Source organism: Lactuca serriola, chromosome 5 (genome assembly GCF_051521515.1).
Source record: "Lactuca serriola cultivar US96UC23 chromosome 5, Lser_US96UC23_V15, whole genome shotgun sequence".
Classification (NCBI taxonomy): Eukaryota; Viridiplantae; Streptophyta; class Magnoliopsida; order Asterales; family Asteraceae; genus Lactuca; species Lactuca serriola.
Genome location: NC_136412.1, coordinates 48,892,085 through 48,914,815, shown reverse-complemented (window position 1 = coordinate 48,914,815; position 22,731 = coordinate 48,892,085). Strand labels below are relative to the sequence as shown.

Genomic DNA, 22,731 nt, shown 5'->3' with positions numbered 1-22,731 from the left:
AAGTCACAGATCCTCTAACTAAGATCCCTCTCAAGCCATTTATGATTGTTATACATGTAATATTAGAATGCCATTATGTCTAAGTGGTAATAGTACATACCAATTAGTCATTAGGCCATCTTCAATGCATTGAACTCAAATGAGTTCAATGGATTGCCACATGTACATTCCACTTACAATACAATTTTACCTATTAAACTCTACACTCCATTAAACCCAATACAATTTAATGGATTGCCACATCATTTATATGTGTGTGAGAGGAGAGAGAGTGTGGAGTTCAATGGGGATTGAACTCCCCATTCTATTGAGTGCCATGTCATTAACCTACAATGAGAATTTTGAGTTTAATGGGATTAAACTCCCCATTAAACTACCATTAAAGATGGTCTTAGAAGCATAAGTTGGGGTTAGTTCACTTGGTTAACAAAATGTCTAATTTGAAGTTTCTAACCATGAGGTACTAGGTTCAAGCCTAGGAAAATATTAACCCTACCTTTCAAAAAAAAAAAAGTCATTAGAAGTATAACATGGCCACTTTGAAGTATGTCTAAACCAATTTTTTATAAAATAAAATACGGTCCTTTAACCAACTTTTTTTTATGAAAATTATAAAATATCATAAGTTAATATATATAATAAAGCATTTATTTGGAGAATAAAGTTCACCTCTTAGGTTTTTTTTATTTTTTATTTTTTTTACTTATAATTTTATAAAATACAAAAAATGGCTTTTAAAACATTTTTTTTATCATAACTTATTTTTAATATAATTGGAAATATTTTATAAAGTAGATCTTCCATTATATATTCAATAAAGTGTTATTTTCTATATTACATATTAAGCTCTAGGACATTATGCAACCCATTTCTAGACGAATGCAGCTCTTTTTTTCAGGCATATGCAGCAATTTTTTTTCTTCTGGTGCCACTTGTTGTTTTTCGCCATTGAAGATAATTTCTTATGAAATACAATCTCACTGCTACAAACAAAAAAAAAATCATTTTGAATATATATATATATATATATATATATATATATATATATATATATATATATATATATATATATTACATGTAAAAAACTTTTATTTTTTTATTTGGGAATATATAACATGTTTATATAAAAATTTTCTTGCTTAATTTTATATTATTTCAATCAATTTATTTTATACTTATGATATAAGGATGACAACCGGCTGCAAGTTAGTGTCACAATGGATCGATATACTAACATATAAACAAGCATAAGTTGTATTTGCACTATGTGTTGTTATACCCTTTTTTTTTTTGTAATCCCTTTCATTTTTATTTCATACTTTGTTTTACCAAGAATCCATTGTAAAATTTCAAAAAAAAGGTTATTCATATATTATATTTTGAATTTATGTTGAGTTTTTGTTACTAAAATATATGCTAACGTAAATGGCACAAAAATAGAAGCAAACCCAGTTGAGATGTGTATAATCATATATATTGAAAAGTAGCAATAAAATGCTTTATTTTAGCCATCCATTTAAAATGTGGACACCCGTCGGTAGAAACATCAATTATCATGTGAAGCTTTTTATGATGTATTTAGTGCTTTGGATAATATTTATCATAACTTGTGGGGTCAAAATGTAAAAGATATTGATTTTCATTGACCAATGTGAGAAAAGTGAAAGCTTACCACACTAAGTTTCCGCTTTAGCCCTTTTCCTTTACCCTACTTTATATATGATGAACAAAGAAAAAAAAAACAAGTAACCACATCTAGCAAACCATATGATGACATGGGATTTTCACTTTTATGATGACATGAGTTTTCCATTTTTATGATGACATGAGTATTGGTTATGGAGTTTGATCTCAACATTATAACATAAGTTTATGGATTGAAAGTTTTGTATAATAAAAACTAGGAAGATAGTTAAAAACAAAAAAAAATGTCTGCTGATAAATGTTACACAAAATCAATATTATTTATTATAAAAATGATCTAATAAAAATATATCATAAAAAATTGCACAAGTCTACAACATAATGAAAATGAAAATAATGTCAAATTATATAAAATTTTCACTAATATTTATACAAGCCATCTTTGAAAATGGCCAATAAATTTAGTGTCTTTAGACCACTGAAAAGTAGTGCAACTGGATGTCTGTGTTCGTTACTTGATCCGGTCCCTTGCTTATTTTCTGCAATTTTGGGGTAGATTTCTATAAAGAGAAAGAGAAAAAGTTACTTCAGAAGAATTTTCCGTCGTCTTTACAAACCAGATTGCGAATCAAACAAGATCGTCCTAATTCTTGATCTGGGTTTGATTTGTATTTTCTTTCGGCTCAAATATTTGTCATGGATACAGAGTTTCTTGAAGCACTGTGACAAATGGGCTGTGTAACATCAAAACAGACAGTGCCAGTGACGCCGGCGGTGGATCATTCTGGGGGGTTTCGGGACAATGCGGTGGGTGGTTCTGGACGGAATTTTGATGGGAATGGCGATGATGTGGTGGCGCAATTAGAGACCAAGAAACGGAGGAAGAAGAAAGGGAATACAAGGAGTGAGTCAGGGCTGAATGGGAGCGAGTTGGGTGAATCAGGGAGGACGAATTTCACCATCGGCGGCGGTGAGTCGGTGAGCTTTAGGTTGGGTAATTTACATAGATACGTTGAAGTAGAGCAGGTGGCTGCTGGTTGGCCGGCGTGGCTCACTGCAGTCGCCGGTGAAGCCATTCATGGTTGGTTGCCTCTCAAAGCCGAATCCTTTGAAAAATTAGAAAAGGTTCATCACTTTACCTCACCATTTTACACAAACAAACAGATTATTCACTGTATGTTTTCATTATAACTTCTTCAACGAATCATTGATGTTCTTCATATCTCGTTATTGTTTCAATAGATCGGGCAAGGTACATACAGCAGTGTTTTTCGTGCTCGTGATCTAGAATCGGGAAAGATAGTTGCCCTAAAGAAGGTGAGATTCGACAATTTTGAACCCGAAAGTGTTCGATTTATGGCTCGTGAAATAGTGATTCTTAGAAGACTTGATCATCCAAATATCATGAAACTAGATGGGATAATAACCTCACAGTTATCATGTAGCATATACCTTGTCTTTGAGTACATGGAACACGATATTTCAGGACTTTTATCTTCCCCCAAAATCAAATTCACAGAATCCCAGGTTTGTAACATGCAAAGTTCGTATCTTTATTATTGTCAAAAATTACATGCAATAGCAACATACTTTATCTTGTTGCTATATTGATAAGAAGAGTAAAGCACGTTGCTATTACATGCAATTTGTTTTTTTTGTTTTTTTTTGTTATAGTTTGAGATTTGGATGAAACAGATAAAGTGCTACATGAAGCAATTGTTATCGGGGCTGAAGCATTGTCATTCACAAGGAATAATGCATCGTGACATTAAAGGGGCGAATCTTTTGGTAAATAATGAAGGAATTATAAAAATAGGTGATTTTGGGTTGGCTAATTTTTGTAATTTAGCTCAAGATAAACGACCTTTGACTAGTAAAGTTGTTACTTTATGGTATCGGCCTCCTGAACTTTTATTGGGGTCCACGGATTATGAAGCTTCAGTGGATCTATGGAGTATAGGGTGTGTGTTTGCAGAGCTTCTTCTTGGTGTACCTCTTCTTCAAGGTAGAACTGAGGTAAAAATACTACATACTTGACTTTCAAAAGTCAAAGTTAGAGTTTCTTGAAACAAAAATGGAAAAGTCTTGGAATCATTTTCTTTGTGGTGTAACTTCAGGTTGAACAAATGCACAAAATCTTTAAGCTTTGTGGATCACCATGTGAAGATTATTGGAAAAAGTCAAAGCTTCCACATGCCACACTGTTTAAACCACAACGTCCATACAAAAGCTGTTTATGGGAAACTTTTAAAGATCTACCAAAAAACACTGTAAATCTTATAGAGACTTTGTTATCCATTGAACCCTATAAGCGTGGGTCCGCCTCTTCTGCCCTTGAATCTGAGGTAACTTATTCACATCACATATGAAATAACATGAGTATAGAATGCTGAAATAACAAAAAATCAAAGTCCTCACATTTTGGAAGCTTACTCTTTGATATGGTATTAACAGTATTTTACTACAAAGCCTTATGCATGTCAACCATCGAGCTTACCAAAATACCCTCCAACTAAAGAAATTGATACAAAGCATCGGGAACACTCTAGAAGGTAAATGTGAATAGTATTTTTTCTACAATATCAATAAAAAAAATATGGATGTTACCTTATGAGGATTTTTCATGTCTTTTACAGGAAGAGGCATGTTGAAAGAAATCGAGAGCCTGAAACATCACGAAGATTCAATAGGAATTACCCTAATGGCATGTGTAAATTGATGCCTGAGGAGGTATATATATATATACATATATATGTTATATAAATGTATTATATAAACATGATCATGCGTATGCGTGTCTACTTTCTAATATTTGAACGACTTGTTGTACAGAATTTGCCAATCAGAACCGAAGTAAGGCACAAAATTAATGGAATTAGTTTAGATCATGATAAAGAAAGTGACATAATCATAGGTTTTGAGCCACGTGTAAACAAAATAAACCGTGGGTCCCATGAAGAGATTCCATTTTCGGGTCCTTTACAAGTTTCAGGTTCAAGTGGTTTTGCATGGGCAAGAAGGCGACTTGATGATCCTTCGTCTATAAGATCACACAGTAGATCGAGTTCAAAAAGTCGCATATCAGAACATTCAACATTACATCCAAGAGAACCAATTTTTTCAGAAAAGATTGAAAGAATCAGTTCTAGAGGCCGATTTGATGGTTACCCCTCTCAAGATTTACCTATTTTTAAGAAAATCGATTTGGTAAGTTGGTTTTTATTTTGAATTTAGCGAATCCCATGAAGGTTTTCGATTGATTCTTTGGTGTTGAAGTTTTGAAGTTTTGGATACAGATTTATCAGAATCAAGAAGACAAAGTTGAGTATTCGGGTCCTTTGTTATCTCAATCCCATCAAATTGATGAACTTTTGGAGAGGCATGAACGCCAGATTCGCCAGGCTGTTCGTTCCAAAAAGGTAAAGCCTTTGAAAACGATCCATCACATGCCATGATTCTTGAATGAGTTTTGAAGAGAAAGCGTTTCAAAAGTTTGAATTTTTTAGAGTTTCTGACAGTTTCAAAGATCAAAATGTCTGATGATGATTTTAGTTTTCTTTCTTATAAAAAGTAGTAAGATATTAGATATGAATGTACAGCTACAGAATGGTTGAATGGACGGATGTTGATGATTCTTGATATGTTTAAAGAGTCCATTTAGAGATGCATAAACGGACCTTGACATGAATCTGCCAAACAACCCGAAAAGCTCATTTCTTCTAGGCCCAGTTAAGACCCTTACGGGCTGCGGCACTACGTGTAAGACTTATGTATGTATGCGGTAAAATTGAAAAAAAAATGTTAGTGATTTAACACAATGAGTAATAAATACGCGTGGATGATTTTTTTTTTCTTTTACACGCATATTGTATATTTCGACTAGTGTTTTTTTGACTCTCACTATATATGGTTTCATGGATTTGTGTTATTGGATTGGATTATTAGTTTTTTGAATTTCATTATATTTTGAATTTTGATTTAACTACTCTTGAATTTCACAAATGTTCTGGATGGAACTTAAATCTTGAATTTAATTGAAAGAGGACATCTCATCTTACCGTTAGGGTAAAGACATCTTGGTTAATGATCGAACTTATTTGTAATCTGGTATACTTTTTAGCTTATATATAACACCCTTGAACATTTGGAAATAACATCCAAATTAAAACTTTACGGAAACATCTCAAACCATCATAATAATTGATGTTATCGTATATGACAACGCCACCACGAACTGTTAGACAAACCTTGTGATAGATCTCCAAGACTCTGCTCTAAGGGCGGACGAAGTCGTTGTTTGGGTTGCCAACGGTGTAGTGAGCTACTGGTCAGTATCGCCGATTTATGTTCCCTTCAAAAGCGGGTTCAGTGAGTTTCTTGTTTTAATGCTTATCAACGGGTTCACGAAGCCGTGTTAATTCCCATGTTAAATATTTCATTGTTTCACCTTTTCTTTATCATTCATTCCGTCCCCCCCCCCCCCCCCCCCCCCCCCCCCTTTTTTTTTTTCTCTCTCTTATATATTAATTCCCATGTGATATATATATATATATATATATATATATATATATATATATATATATATATATATTATAACATCCCAAATTTTGAAGACCAAAAATTTAATTTTAGTACAACAATTTAGAAAACCATTTATAAGAAAATATCATCAAGTCATATCATTTCATCAAAACCACAGTCACATGTCTCAAAGTTATATCATGAAAACAATAATAACATCAGAGTACAATCCCAAGAATGTCATGGTGTGGAAATCCTGTGTGTGGGTGTGTGATGTGCAGCTACCACGCCAGCTTCTTCCCCTTCGCTGAGAGGTACCTGAAACAAAACTGAAAACTATAAGCACGAAGCTTAGTGAGTTCCCCCATCATACCACATAAGGTCTGTCCATCGGTATCTTTCAACCGGTATCTAACTGACATAACTAGGAACTGGTCTCCCCTTCAGTATCTTACAACCGGTAACCAGGAGCTAACCTCCCCTTCGGTATCTTACAACTGGTAGCTATGAGCTAACCTCTCATTCGGTATCTTTCAACCGGTAGTCGGGAGCTAACCTCCCCTTCGGTATCTTTCAACCAGCAAGTGAGGACTATTTCACCCCTACCACTACCACATAATAACATATCATGAACATATATCTAGGCATGCATGAGTGCTTTCTACCCCTTCGGTATCTTCCAAATTGTAACTGGGGACTGTTCTGCCCCTAATATTACTAACACATTTAGCATCCTAGAACATAATCATAACATATAGCAACATACCAAATAATTATCACAAAGACAATCATCTCTAATATAATCTCTTACTAGTGGGCCGACCTTGGTGCCTTAGACCCACTTCTACTGGAAGGTAACTCACCTCAGTGTCGTAAAGTGTCTAAACTGTCCTCGTTGCCGGGATCAACTCCTCTCGATTCCTACACATAACAATCTTCCTTAATTACCATTTCATGGTCAACTCATATCAAAGTCAAAGTCAAGGTCAACACCTTGGTCAAAGTCAACTCTAGGTCAAAGTCAACATCTGGTAGACTCAACTCGCCGAGTGGACCCACCAACTTGCTGAGTTCCATAATCCTCAGAACACTAAGAGCTTCAACCCTACTCGCCAAGTCTTTTAAGAACTTGCTGAGTTCTCCTTCATACAAAGTCGGGACTTTCTACAACTGACTCGTCGAGTTCATCTTTAAACTCGTCGAGTCCTTCTTCATGTAAGAAGGCACGTCTAGTCCTGGACTTGGCGAGTTCTTTTTCATGTAGTTGGAACTTAGTCTTGAACTCACTGAGTTCCATGATCTTCAGGCCCATAATGAACCTAACTGGCTGAGTGTTCTTCCAGCTTAACACATTGCCCATTATCAGAAGAGGTTTGGGGGAAACTGCAACCTGACTCGCCGAGTCAAATGAGTGACTCGTCGAGTCCCTCCATGTCCAAAACAATTCAGTCGACTTCATTCGGGCTTAATGCATTCAAAACATAGATCTGACCTCTTAGGGTCTATATTACACGTAAAGTTACAAACTTGACGTTCATGCATGGGGTATTTGGCTCAAATGGTCTTAAAAAGAGGTTTATATGGTGCATGGGACTCTTATAGCAATAAAGTTGGCACCTTTATGCCATGAGAACCCTCCAAGGTTCAAGATCTGAAGTCAACACTATACATTATGCTCTAAACCTGAAGGTGACTTAGAAATTCCCCAAAAATGACAAGATTCAAGCCCTAAAGAAGATCTAACAAATGGGAAGTCAAGGTTGAAGCTTTTTTTACCTCAAACAAGCTGGAAATGCAACCAAGACTCTGGGATCTATTGCCTTCTTCTTGAACCTCCAAGCCTTTCCTTCCTTGTCCAAGCTTCAAATCACAAAAATGGCACCAAAATAGCTCAAGAACACTCATAACTGATTAGGGTTTCGAGAATGGGGTCTGAGGGTGATGGAGGCTGGAGTGGATGCCACTGAATGTGTTTAAATATGGTGCAAACCTTTAAATTTAGGGTTTCATCCAGACAAGTCTACTCGTCGAGTAGGGGTTTCCGACTCGACGAGTAGATTCTTCCACCCACGTCTAAATTTAGCCTCCACTCTCTCTCTATATATATATATATATATATATATATATATATATATATATATATATATATATATATATTAAATTAGCAAACTTTTATTTTTGAATAAAAAATGTTATATTTTATTTTATTTATATTTTTTAATTTAATTAAATAAAAAAATGATATGACAAGTGGGTTGAGTGGTGGAAAAGATATGATTTTCATATGTTGTGGGTTGGGAAATATAGAAGTGAGAGGGGAAAAAAAATAAGATGGCAATGGGTTGAGTGGGTTGGGAAGGAAAACCTCCATCCACTTAACAGTTAAACACTTAAGTCAATCTAAACTTAAGTCAATCTAAATTCGATATTTATAGGCAAAAGTTTATGGTCGGACTCATGAAACTTAATGGTGTAGATAAAGAAAGAGTTATGTCTAGTCGATAATCATATTTCCAAAAAATGAGTTTCTAACCTACTATAATATACTTGTTTTACTAACGTTTCAGGTATGACTGTCAGACCATACATAGCATGTGTCTTGGTGTAGGCATTTTTTTTTTTTATTTTTTATTTTTTATTTATTTTTTTATTTTTTATTTTTTTTCGGTGAGATATATTGCATTATACAATGTGTTCGGTTATAGGTACTTGATATTTGATGGTTGCGGTTTGTCAAGCCTTCAAACTCAATTCAAAAGTCTATTTAATTTCACAAGCCTAGTGAATTAATATGATAAAAATATTAAAATAACACATTACTTCTAATATGATAAAAATATTAAAATTACACATAGTATTTATATAGATGTGGTAAGTAGGATCGGGCATAACCATCATGCAACAAAATTGCAAATTTAGAAGTTTAGATCCAAAATTACAAAATAATATCGAAAAATTGAAGGACCATTCTTGTAAGTTAGACTTAAATCAAATCAATCCTTTATTGGTTTCCTTGATAATTTACGTAGAACAAACTAAATACAATAATGAAAAAGAAAAATTGATCAATGTTCTTCCCTTCCCTCCTTTCTTCCTCCATAATCTCGTTTGTGTTTTGTTCTGATTCCACGTGCAATAGAAATCAAAGCATTTCCATTGCCGTGACGAATTCCCTGAATCAATTGCAATATTCCTCACTCCCCTTCATAGATTTCTTGAATCATCGAATTCAATATAATTTCTTCGATTGTCATCATCTTACCCATGATTTCTCAGAAAACCCTATCAATCTTGCTGCCAATAAATACAATAATATCGCAGATTCTTTCCCCAACCTAGATTACGTCATTTATCATAATCATAATACTTGACCTGACGATAAATTTTTTATTTTGTGGGTCTTTTTTTCATTGAATTGGTGAATTGAGTACATTATCCTTAAGATTACCTTTTATTTTTTACGTTCTTAGCGCGATCTTTGTATGCGTCCTTTCAGATTCCCGTGATTGTTTGCGTTCTCACTGTTCCTTTCCATGATTGCATTCTTAATTGTATTTTGATCTGAAAATGGCGAATAACATGGAAATCATGCTTGCAAAACTTAAGATGCCACTTTCTGATTTGGTGGTAAGTACCCTTTTGATCAAGTTGGCTTATGTACCCGTTTTCAATTGGCTAATTGCAACTTTATCCATCATCTGGATTCTGTAGACTGCAATTTTAGCTATGAATGATGAGCTTATAGATTCCGATCAACTAGAAGATTGTCTCAAATTCTATCCCACGAATGAAGAGATGGAGCAACTCAAGGTGAAGCCATAACTCATTTACTTGGTATTCTATGTAGATTTTAAGTATATAATATTCTTATGTAAAAGTACTTGTCCCGTTTACGTATTGATCTTCTTCTGCATTGTGACTGTTCAGAAATTCACAGATGACTATGAGACACTTGGCAAGCGCGAACAGGTCAGTATCAACCCATCATAACTTTTTATTTCATTTTATTTAATATCTATCAAGAGTTTATCTTATGAAAATGAAATTTTACTTGGCTATTGCAGTATTTCCTGGAGCTAATGAAGGTGCCACGTATGGATGCAAAATTAAGGGTTTTTCTGTTCAAAATTAAATTTAACGTTCAGGTTGGTGGTTGGTTAGCTTGTAATAGTTAATGTAATATTTGATGTGATTATATTTGAGTTGGAATTTTGTTTCAGCTTTCAGAATTCAAAACGAGTCTAAACACAGTAAACTCTGCATGCGATGAGGTGAGGTGATCATGATCTAGGTCTACTACTATTATGAATTCATTCTACCCAGTTCTGCTTTTACCTTTTCTGTACTTAGTTGATAAAATTCTGTTATTGGATTTGTTAGGTGCGGAGGTCCACAAAGTTGAAAGAAATCATGAAGAGAATTTTATATTTGGGGAATACATTAAATCAAGGAACTGCTAGAGGTAAGAACATCAACATCAACTTCATTAGATAAATAAATAAATAAGTTTTATTGATGTTAATATCCAAGATTTGCAGGTGCTGCTGTTGGTTTCAAGTTGGATAGTCTCTTGATATTGACAGATACACGAGCTTCAGACAGCAAGATGACTTTAATGCATTATCTGTGCAAGGTAAAACTCAATACAAAATGTGAAATCTTTAATTCGTTAAAAATATTAACTTTTTTTAATCGTCAACATCTGTTTTCCTTGTGTAAAGAAAATTGCCTCCAAGTCCCCGAGCCTTTTAGATTTCCATGAGGATCTTGTTAGCCTAGAAGCTGCAACCGAGGTTTGAATTTTCATATGTTTTAATTGCACAGATTCATGATTAATGTGTAAAACCAATGAAAGGCTTTCTAAATTACAGATAGAATTGAAAGTTTTAGCAGACGAAATGGAGTCTATTACCATGGGGCTGGAAACTACGAAGCAGGAACTAGCTGCATCAGCAAATGATGGCCCAATATCTCAAGGTTTTCATAAGGTAGTAGCTTAGAAACCCTTGAAATAGCAACTGAGGAATTCTGTAATTCAAAAATATAAAAGATACTTCTCATTTGAAAAAAATGATGTTTTTTATTTTTTGAATTTTTTTTAGACATTAAAGGAATTCATTGGCCAAGCTGAGGCGGAAATGACAAGTGTAACAGAGTTCTATTCCATTGTGGTAAATGAATCACCCTAAATTTGCCTCAAAGTCAAATCAGTACCTTTCCTTGATTCCTTTTTGTATTCTTCCATTAAATTGTTTGTGTTACACTTACAGTGTAGAAATGCTGATGCATTGGCCATATATTTTGGTGAAGACCCTACTCGTTGTCCTTTTGAACAAGGTAACGAAACTTATATATGTTTGTTTCATTTTCACTTAATGCAAAAAGAACTTAATAGAGAATGTCACTGAATTGAGGCTTTCCCTATTAGGTGCTATCTTCTTACAAATTTGCCTCGTTTATCTTTTATTCCGTTCCCCAAGATCTATTATCACATTTTGAAATATAATGGAAAAATGTAATAAAAATAGTTATTCATTTGTTATTTTATTATTATTATTATTTGTGCAGCTACTATGACCCTTTTGAACTTTGTGAGACTCTTCCGAAAATGCGACGAGGAGAACCGTAAACAGGAGGCTGAAATGGAGGAAGTAAAGGGTGTTAATGTAAAATAAGAAATGTTTCTTTTATACACCTTTTATTTTTTACCAATAAATTTTTTAAAATGTTATACCTTCAAAACCTATTATTTATTTATTTATTTATTTTAACAAATAATGTTTATTGTAATATATGTCCTAGCAAAAAGTTTAATAGATAAGTTGTACATTTGTAATTGTGCTATACATAGATGATATATATAAAAGACAAAAATGGTACAATCCATGAGGGTCAATTGCATGTATACATACACATGATGGCATACAATGTAGGCGTTTGCATTTTTTCCATAATGTTTTTTTTCCCTTTTCCACAAAAAAAACTGGAATTAATTTGTTCCACTCTATCGACCTCAAGTACATTGATTTTGTTATGACTATGATCGGGTCAACTAAAACTCAAGACTATTTATATCTCTGATATAATCATTCAATAGAGCAATTGAAAAAGAAGAAAAATTGATATAGGGATAGTTGTTATACAATTATTACAAGAAGGGTATAAATGTCAATTTAGTTGAAAAGGGAAATACCCATCTCCGAGAAATTTTAATTTCACTCCTAAGTTGGAATTCCCAACATTTAATGGCAGTTACCCATCCTAGAGATTAGTTAGAAAAATACACAAAATACTCCAATCTTCTTAGGATTCTAGATTCTCAAAGAGTTGATTTGGCTAACTTGTATATGAACAGAATCTAGAATCAACTTGAGGTGAGGCAACAACAGGTAACATGGTTGATCTGTTGATCATGTAATCATGATTAGATCAAAGACCATGTAGGTCATTGAAGGTGATCGATGGATGGCGGGCCAGAAGATTTGATTTTAAACCATTATATTCATCTCGCAAACCTGAGATTGTAAGCATAACTAGATCCTTGTCCTTCATGGGTTCACCGATATTAGCGAGAGCGGACACATATTCCATTGCTCGGCTAAGATAGGTCAATGGAGTTTCATCGTTTTTCATCTCTATGCGAAGTAACTGTGTTTTTAAAGTGTATTCACGAGAAGCAGAGTTTGGTGAATAAGCACGTTCTAACGAAAGCCACAAATCTCTAGAGGTCGTACCTTGAACATGTTGGAAAGATGCTTCAGATAGAATTATCATTCTTATGTGTGCATCATTGGAAACCCAATGAGGATAACTAGGGTTATCAGTTATTGCATTTGTTGTGGTAATTTTTTGTTCTGGACATTTGATGGTGCCATCCACATAGCCGGTCAAGTGATTGGTGATTGGTGATTGGGAATGATTCGAGCATTGCCTTCCAGAAACCATAGTTAGTAGGAGAAAGAGTGAATGCAAATTTGTGGGTATTGTGAGCAGTTTTCTATGTATCACTAAAGGCAACGATAACAACCATGTTTTGATCGGAAGACAAATTGAGACGGTGGAGAAGATATCGCCGATTTAGGGTTGGAGGCACCAAAGGGAACTTGGTTCTGATACCAAATCAAAACTCGTATCTTGTTCAATTCAATAGATATCACATCAGATCACATTATATATAATAAAATATTACATTTAGGTACCCTCTATTTATTATAATTATAAACACAGTCTAACAATGTACAACCCACCATTAACTCAACATTAGGAGCACTTAAATATTGTATTTCATTTAATGTAACAACATCAACTATATGCCAAAACGAGCAAATGTACTTTTGTTATATCAAAAGTTGAGTATTTGGGACATTTCATATCAGGTGAAGGCCTAGAGACAACCTAAAAGAAAATAGAAGCAATAATAAATGGCCAATTCCTTAAAATGTAAAGGAGTTAAGAAGTTTATTGGGCATGATATTTTACTACAGAAAGATTATTCATAATTACACCTTAGTAAGCAAACCATTAACTCAACTGTTGAAGAAATAAGAATTTAAATGGTGAAATGAACCTCAGTCTGACCTAGAAATACCAGAGAAAGCTTTAAATTCAACCCAATTCTAGGTGTATCAGACTTTTTATAAGTATTTATGATAGAGAATCATGCATCAAACCACGGAATTAGTGCGGTTTTAATGCAACAAGGGCATCCTTTAGCTTTTATCAGTAGAGCACTCGGTATAAAATGGTAAAAACTATGTGTATGAAAAAGAGCCACTGACCATTGTCTTTGTAGTTCAAAAATGGGAACAACATTTGACTGGATACCACTTTATTATAGGAACTCATCAAAAAAGTTTAAAGTGGTTGCTTCAGCAAAAGATTTCCACTCTATTCCAGTAATATTGGCTTTCAAAACTTATAGGTTTTGATTAAATACAATACAAATTGGGAAGTGAAAATCTAGTAGCTGATGCTTTACCAAGAGCAGAAGGAAGTGAAATTTTTGTTTAGCACTCACTATAGTGGAATCTAATTTAATAAAGCTTATAAAAGAGAGTTAATAGAATGATGAATTTCTTAATTCATTGTAGCAACGAGGAGTTACTTAAGACACTCCTAACTACATAATCCAATATGGGCTTATAAATAAGAAATAAAAGATAGTTTTTGGCAAGGATGAAGGGAAAAACATAAAAGAATTTTATGGCTTCACTCTTCACCTTAAGGCCTTGGGTAGAGATGCAACTATTAAAAGATTAAAAACCTTGTTTACTTGAAAGGTTTTTCATAAATATGTGAGTAGATTTATATGAAATTGCACAACATGTCAGGAGAACAAATATGATTCTTCTACATATCCATGTTTATTACAATCACTACTTGTACCTACAACTTTATGGGTTGATATCTCTATGGGTTTCATAACTGGACTTCCTAACTCTCAAGGGAAAGAAGTCATATATATATGTTGTTGGTAGAATGGGAAAATATCCTCGCTTCATGACTTTATCTCACCGGCTTTTCACGTGTGGATGTTGCCCAAACATTTATGGATAATGTGTCCACGGTACATAGATGGCCATAAACGATTATAAGTAATAGAGATCCTATTTCCCTTAGTAAATTCTGAACAACTCTCTTTCAAATACATGATACTCAATTGAAATTATCACTAATTTATCACCCTCAGGCAGCCATGCAAGAGGTAGTGAATAGATGTCTTGAAAGCTACTTAAGCTATATATATATATATATATATATATATATATATATATATATATATATATATATATATATTGGGTTAAATATGAAAAATTGGTCATTTTGATTGCCAGTGGTTGAATAGTGGTACAATACTAATTATCATATATCTATCAAACTTACTCCATATCAAGTCGTATATAATCAACCATCACTTTTACATCTGCCCTATCAATCCGGGGAAACCAACAATGAAACTGTTGATAAATCACTTCAAAGAAGAGAAAACATTATTAACACTTTAAAAAAGTAGTTGCAATTTGCTCAAAACAAAATGAAGTTTTTGTCTGACAAGAAAAAGTTTAAGAGACAATTTCAAGAGGGCAATCGGGTATAGCTTAAATTGCAAAATTACAGGCAAACTTCGGTGAAATCTCAGAACAATCTTAAGTTAAATTATGTGTTTCATATGTTTCAATTGAAAACATTTAAATGAAGGTTACCTAACCTTCTCCATATTCCACCATGGTGGAAAGAATAACATGCACATATCGATATCAAGCCAAATAAATTTCTTGATAGACGCATTGTGAAATGACAAAACAAGGCAGTTGTACATACCTTTATACAGTATATGTATGACTTGTGGGCAAGTTAAATGTTTGAGTAAATTACACGAATGGTCCCTATGGTTTAGGGTAATTTGTGTGTTAGGTCCCTAACTTATTTTCTTAACTCGGAAAGTCCCTACTGTTTGTTTTTGTTACGCGCTTGGTCCCTGTCTTACCTAAAAAAACTATTTTGCCCTTGATTTTTTTAATTTATTTAAATAAATACACCCCAACCTCACTCCTTCACCTTACCTTACCCATCCCATCATTTTTTTCTATTAAAATAATAGTATTTTTAGGTAAGACATGGACTAAACGTGTAACAAAAACAAACAGTACGGACCAAGCGCGTAAAAAAAACAAACAGTAGGGACTTTCCAAGTTAAAAAAAATAAGTTAGAGACCAAGAATACAAATTACCCCAAATCATAGGGACCATTCGTGTAATTTACCCTAAATGTTTTTAGGGAGAAAGTATGATACATCGCTAGTTGTTATATAGTTAGTTACAATGGGTATAAATGTCAATTTAGATGAAAATAGTTAGAAAGAAAATTGTTCATGTCTTGAAGTTGTAAATAGAATGCACAACTGTAAGAAAATGATTACCGATTCATACAATAAGGATTCTCAAAAATATTTCCTTTTTTTCTCTATCTCTTAAATGTTTCTCGTGTATTGTATTATCTTGAAGCTTCGAATTCATCATAAGCGTATTAGCTTCATGCAAGCTACATCAAAAGGAAAATCCCCTATAGAATCCGATATTTCAATACAAATATATTATATAAATAATCTAGTAAAACAAATTTATAATTGTCAAGTGCATACATAAACATTTTGGATTGGTATATTAATAGTAAGACTAGAATATTGAGACCAAAAATGGTTTTGGACCCTGAGTTTCAAACTTATTTTTTTAATTCGGAACTCGGAAGGTACCTGAAGTTTGTTTTTGTTACATGTTTGGTCTCTTCTATTTGTTTTTGTTATGTGTTTGGTCCCTATCTTATCTAAAAAATATATTATTTAAATAGGGAAAAATGATGGGTAGGTAAGGTAAGATGAGGGGGTTGAGGTTCAAGTGTGTTTATTTAAATAAATTAAAAAATCAAGGGCAAAATAATATTTTTAGGTAAGACATGGACCAAACACGTAACAAAAACAAACAACAAGGACATTCCAAGTTAAAAAGATAAGTTTGGAACCAAATGGACAAATTACCCTAAACTGTAGGTACCATTCATTGAATATATTATATTTTAATCTTTGTAAAAAAAATTACAATTACGAGAACTCATAATTTATTTTATCGTATTTGTATTTATATTCGTTAACTAAAGTAACTCATTCTTATATTTTTCTTAATATTTTAAAATGAACAAGCTAAATATAAAATTCGCAAAGATGAAATAAATACGGGGTTTACCACTACAACAGATATTTATATCCGTCGCAAAATGAATGGGTAGCCATGTATTTGGAAATTTGGATCGTGGTTAATATTTTAGCGACGGAATAAAGCGGAAATATCCGTCGTCGTTATATCGCGCACAAGGTTGATTTGTTTGTTTTACCAACTTTTACACATATCCCAATTCCCACACAATACATACGTGTGTGTACGACATAAATTAAAGAATTCAATTGCAGCGACGAACTCCCAGAATCAATTGCAATTTTTCCCTCCCAAATCATCGAATGTCTCATAATCACAATAGAAATCATTTTCACTGATTGGCGAATCGAAGTTTGGAATTGAAAAGTTTCCGTCATCGCATTGATATAACTGGTTGGTTAATTAAAAACAAAAATTGGAAGATTTTAAGATCGGTTTCTCTATGACATGACATTGTCAACATTTTTGGACAGGTGAGGCGAAATTGGGGAATCAAACATTTTTGGTACGTAACATTTCACGTCCATTTTTTGCTGAATCTTGTAACCAATAACAAAACAATTACCTTAATCCCCAAATTAAATGTGAGTTTCAAGCTCATGCATGATTAGAAGGCTACGGCAGTGGTGGACGATGTCCCCTTCACCACCACCTCCACTTCCTCCACCGTTTCCTGGTGGTGGTTTAGGGTTACCACCACCTCCACCGATGTATGAAGCACCATATCAACCAATGTATGGAGCACCACCTCCACCAATGCATGATGGATCACCTCCACCTCCACCACCTCCACCGTTGTATGGAGGATCGTCACCTACAACACCACATCCACCAACTCCACCGCCACTGCCACCTCCTGGAATATCTGAACCTCCACCTCCACCGTTGCATGCAAGAGTACCTCCACTACCTACAACACCACTTCCACCACCTCCACCATTGTATGGAGGAGCGCCACCTACAACACCACTTCCACCGTTGTATGGAGTAGCACCTCCACTACCACCTGGACCTCCTGGTGGACCACCACCTCCACCTGGAGCGAGGCGAGGTAGAGGACGAGGACGTGGAGGACCGGGAACACGAAGATCCAACTTAAAGCCATTGCATTGGAACAGAGTGACGAGGGCATTGCAAGGAAGCTTGTGGGAAGAATTGCAAAGACATGGAGAGCCCCAAAGGTAAGGTTTCTAATTCTTCTTTTTTGTTTCACTTCATATATTCTAACTCATGACTCATGTCATTAATTACCTTCCTTTGCAATTGCATTCTATTCTAGTGTGCCAGAATTTGATGTATCAGAACTTGAGACACTCTTTTCTGCCATAATCCCAAAGAAAGCTGCTTCTAAAGAAGCTCAACAAATCTACATGGTAATGATGCAATGTAAATTCAGTATAAATTACCTTTTACTTTTTATGTTCTTCATGTTTAGCTTGCATCCTCACGCGCTAAATTCTTATCTGTAGATTAATGATACAAGGAGAGTTAATAACTCGCAAATCATCCTTACAAAAAGAAGCGATATGGTGGTAGTTAGTTACCATCTTGATCCAGTTGACTTCTGTACCATTTTCAGTTGACTAATGGCAACTTAATCTTTAATCTTCAGGCTGCAATTTTAGCTCTGAATAACCAACCAAACATGCCCAGAGTTGTTCATACTTTCACTCCTCAATTTGCCGATTACAAGAAGATAGAACATTATTTTTATATGCATCACAGACCAGCATCCGAAGTATATTCAACAATCAGAATTCAAAATGTAATGGATTTGAAGAAGAGAGTGTACAAAAGGGTATTTGAATACTATGAATATACAATTGAAAGAATAGATGGAACAATCAGTATGTTTACAGACGCAGAAATTCCTCATTTGAATCCTCATGATTTGAAGTTTTTGTTGGTATATTTTGGAGAGAAGCATGATAAAGGAGTTGTACAATATAGGGATATTCTCATGAGGGTAAGAAAGGCTTTAAAAGATTACATTCAACGTTTTTCAAGGGTAGATATGGAATTAGCAAAGAGTTTTGGAGTGGAACATTTGGTAATAGAAGCTCCCAACACTAAATTTGATAATACTGAACAACACAGAAGTGAAACTATACTACAAGAAATTTGTAGATATGGAAACAAAAAGCATTTCTTTCGTTTGTCTGAAGCTCAAAAGTTTGATAACTTCACTTTGCACAACTTGGTTAATCTTGTAGTGAATCATGAGAGTGCAGACGAGAATCTGAAAAAGCATGTGTTAGAAATTCTTCAATGTCACATGAATGCAAAAATTAAGATGTCATTTCCTGACATGGTGGTAAGTACTCTTTTGATCAAGTTGGCTTAAAATTATGTACCCGTCTTCAATTGACTAATTGCAACTTTATCCCTCATCTGGATTCTGTAGGTTGCAATTTTAGCTATGAATGATAACCTTATAGATTCCGATCAGATACAAGATTTTCTCAAATTCTATCCCACGAAAGAAGAGATGGAGCAAGTCAAGGTGAAGCCATAACTCATTTACCTGGTATTCTTTGTAGATAATATTCTTATGTAAAAATACTTGTATTGATCTTCTTCTGCATTGTGACTGTTCAGAAGAAGTTCACTGATGACTCTGAGACAATGAGTAAGCACGAACAGGTCAGCATCGATATCACAGTACATTATAATTTTTTATTTCATTTTGATATCTATCAAGAATTTATCTCATGAGAAAGAAATTTTACTGCAGTATATCCTGGACCTAATGAAGGTGCCACGTATGGATGCGAAATTAAGGGCTTTTCTGTTTAAAATTAGATTTAACATTCAGGTTTGTAATTAGCTTGTAATTGTTAATATAATATTTTGGTGTGATTATTTATTGTTGATTTCATTATATTTGAGTTGGGATTTTGTTTCAGCTTACAACAGAGTTTAGAACAAGTCTAAACACAGTAAACTCTGCATGTGATGAGGTGAGGTGATCATGACCTAGGTCTACTATTATGAATTCATTCTACCCTCTTCTGCTTTTACCTTTTTTGTACTTACTTGATATAATATTGTTATTTGATTTGTTAGCTGCAGAGGTCCACAAAGTTGAAAGAAATCATGAAGAGAATTTTATATTTGGGGAACACATTAAATCAAGGAACTACTAGAGGTAAAAACATCAACATCAACATCAACATCATTAGATAAATAAATAAGTTTTATTGATGTTAATATCCAAGATTTGTAGGTGCTGCTGTTGGATTCAAGTTGGATAGTCTTTTGAAACTGACTGATACACGATCTTCAACTAGCAAGATGACTTTAATGCATTATCTCTGCAAGGTACTAAACTACTCGATATAAAATGTCAAAATGCGTTAAAATATTAACTGCTTTAATCATCAACATTTTTGTACAGGCTTTTGCCTCCAAATCCCCAAGCCTTTTAGATTTCCATAAGGATCTTGTTAGCTTAGAAGCTGCAAGCAAGGTTTGAGTTTTTTGTTTTTTTTTAATTGCATAGATTTATCGCTAGTATATAAAACCAATGGAAGGCTTTTTAATTTGCACAGATACAACTGAAAGTTTTAGCAGAAGAAATGCAAGCCATTCTGAAAGGGTTAGAAAAAGTTAAACAGGAACTAGCTGCATCGGCAAATGATGGCCCAATATCCGAAGGTTTTCGTAAGGTAGTAGCTCAAAAACCCTGAAATAGCAACTAAAAAAAAATCTTTAATCCAAAACTGTATCAGATACTTCTTATTATATATATTATGTATAATACATTTGAATAACTGCTGATTTTTTTTAAAAATTTAGACATTGAAGGAGTTCATTGGCCAAGTTGAGGCGGAAATGACAAGTGTATCAGATTTCTATTCCGTTGTGGTAAACGAATCACTATAAATTTGCCTCAAAATTCAAATAACCACATTTCCTTAATTCCTTTTGGATTATTCATTGTTTGTCTTAAACTTACAGTGTAGAAACGCTGATGCATTGGCCATATATTTTGGTGAAGATCCTACTCGTTGTCCTTTTGAACAAGGTAACTAACTTACTTCTTGTTGCTATTTTACATAAAGACATAATTTATATATGTTTGTTTCTTTTTGACTTGGTGCAAAAAAGACTTAATAAAGAAAATCAGTGAAACAAGGCTTTCTCTGTTAAGTTTTAACTTCTTACAAATTTGACTTATTTACCTTTTACTTCATTTCCCAAGATGTATAGTAGCATTTTCAAATATAACGAAAAAAGTAATAAAAATAGTTATTTTGTTACTTTATTATTATTATTTGTGCAGTTACTATGACCATTTTGAACTTTGTTAGACTCTTCCGAAAATGTGACGAAGAGAACTTCAAAGAGGAGGCGAAAATGGAGGAAGTAAAGGGTGTTAACGTAAATTAAGATAAAATTGTCCTTTTATACACCTTTTATTTTTTTATCAATAAAAATTTAAAATATTATACCATTTAAACCAATTATTTATTTATTTTAACAAATAACGTTTATTGTAATCTATGTCTTACTAAAATGTTTAATAGATAAATTGTACATTTGTAATTGTGCTACACATAGATAAAGATATATAAAGAGACAAAAATGTTCACGATTCATGAGGGTCCATTGCATATATACTTTCTACACATGATCACATACAATATGGTGTTTTGCCTTTTTCCATAAAAAACAATGGAATTAATTTCTTCCCCTCTACCGAGCTCGTATACATTGATTTTGTTATAATTATGATTGGATCAACTAAAACTCAAGATTATTTATAGGCAACCTAAGTAATCTAACCCATATAAATGAAGTATTTGAATAAAAAACAAATATTTTATAAAATTTGTAAAATGACCACTTACTTTAGATTATGGTATTCCGGAACTGTAACGTCTTGATTTCAGAATAAATTTTTCATTTTTAAAATAAAATAAACACTCATTTTCATAAAGACATGTTCAATGTAAAACCATTTGTTCATTAACTTTAATCCAAAATTAGAGTTAATAAGAAAGGCATCGCGAAATCTCAAATCATAAAACTGTAGACGCGTGTATACAGTCCCGCCTCTGCTTTCTCATGATCTGATGGAGTACCTGAAAAACCTTTAATCCAAAACTATAAGCCAGAGTTTAGCGAGTTCCCCAAAATATCACATATAACACAACTTAACTTAAAATATATAATAACTATGAGTTATCATCAACCATATGGGCTATCAACAACCCTGAGTTATCAACAACTCTAACAACAATGGGTTATCAACAACCTTATGGGTTACTAAAAACCCTATGAGTTATCAGCAACCATGAGTTATCAATAACTCTAATAGCTATGATTTATTAGCAACCCTATCAGTTACCAACAACCTTATAGGCTATCAGCAATCCTGAGTTATCAGCAAATACAATACATGATATAAGTAATACAATGAGAATAGTCACCTAAAGCAACAATCACAGAATAAAAATGAAGTGGCTAAGATGGATTGTCCAACTTTGTGAACACCTACACTCCATACCAATAACTCTACTTACGTCACGCTAAGATAATACGCATATTGTATTTTATTTATACTTTTACTTTAGATACTTCTTGTGATATCATGTTGCACACAAAACTTATCTTATAAGATTATATAAGCATTAAACCACTCAATTCATATATCTTTTTATACATGCATTTGGGTATGAATGATTCCAAAAATATTCTTAGGTTTACACACACATAATACAAAATCGGGGCTTAATTCTTGTTTTAAACACTCGCACCCAAGCAAACGTGTAATACATGATGTACGTTATGTTTTTGACATTTTGACTTAGCTAGAATCATATATCATTGACCAAAAACATTCATAAAGTG

The 22,731-nt window shown here is 33.5% G+C and overlaps 2 protein-coding genes and 1 long non-coding RNA gene across 6 annotated transcripts; 2 read left to right on the top strand and 1 right to left on the bottom strand.

Moving 5' to 3' along the window:
• The first annotated feature begins 2,108 nt into the window (after positions 1 to 2,108).
• Positions 2,109 to 5,502, top strand: LOC145052432 (protein IMPAIRED IN BABA-INDUCED STERILITY 1-like). Of its 2 annotated transcripts, XM_079000253.1 has the most exons (9): positions 2,109 to 2,769; positions 2,887 to 3,171; positions 3,340 to 3,660; positions 3,762 to 3,989; positions 4,099 to 4,196; positions 4,281 to 4,374; positions 4,477 to 4,851; positions 4,941 to 5,063; positions 5,244 to 5,502. In XM_079000253.1, the coding sequence occupies exons 1-9, from the start codon at positions 2,374 to 2,376 to the stop codon at positions 5,256 to 5,258; spliced, it is 1,935 nt and encodes a 644-aa protein (XP_078856379.1). In that variant the 5' UTR covers positions 2,109 to 2,373; the 3' UTR covers positions 5,259 to 5,502. The 2 variants fall into 2 exon arrangements, with proteins under 2 accessions (XP_078856379.1, XP_078856378.1); XM_079000252.1 differs by having other exon boundaries at positions 4,941 to 5,502.
• Positions 5,503 to 9,205: 3,703 nt separating this feature from the next.
• Positions 9,206 to 21,336, top strand: LOC145052429 (putative formin-like protein 15b). Of its 3 annotated transcripts, XM_079000250.1 has the most exons (13): positions 9,206 to 9,559; positions 9,662 to 9,792; positions 9,877 to 9,975; positions 10,093 to 10,134; positions 10,230 to 10,310; positions 10,386 to 10,436; positions 10,546 to 10,627; positions 10,704 to 10,798; positions 10,887 to 10,958; positions 11,037 to 11,153; positions 11,268 to 11,336; positions 11,436 to 11,502; positions 11,734 to 12,017. In XM_079000250.1, the coding sequence occupies exons 2-13, from the start codon at positions 9,733 to 9,735 to the stop codon at positions 11,838 to 11,840; spliced, it is 942 nt and encodes a 313-aa protein (XP_078856376.1). In that variant the 5' UTR covers positions 9,206 to 9,559; positions 9,662 to 9,732; the 3' UTR covers positions 11,841 to 12,017. The 3 variants fall into 3 exon arrangements, with proteins under 3 accessions (XP_078856376.1, XP_078856377.1, XP_078856375.1); XM_079000251.1 differs by lacking the exons at positions 10,704 to 10,798; positions 10,887 to 10,958; positions 11,037 to 11,153; ... (1 more) ...; positions 11,436 to 11,502; positions 11,734 to 12,017 and adding exons at positions 20,102 to 20,196; positions 20,273 to 20,344; positions 20,427 to 20,543; ... (1 more) ...; positions 20,836 to 20,902; positions 21,161 to 21,336 and having other exon boundaries at positions 9,206 to 9,792; XM_079000249.1 differs by having other exon boundaries at positions 9,206 to 9,792; positions 11,734 to 12,016.
• Positions 12,268 to 13,294, bottom strand: LOC145052431 (uncharacterized). The gene is made up of 2 exons (XR_013684069.1): positions 12,900 to 13,294; positions 12,268 to 12,813 (listed from the first exon to the last, which is right to left on the bottom strand). It is a non-coding gene; the product is annotated as an uncharacterized LOC145052431 (long non-coding RNA).
• Positions 21,337 to 22,731: the final 1,395 nt, after the last annotated feature.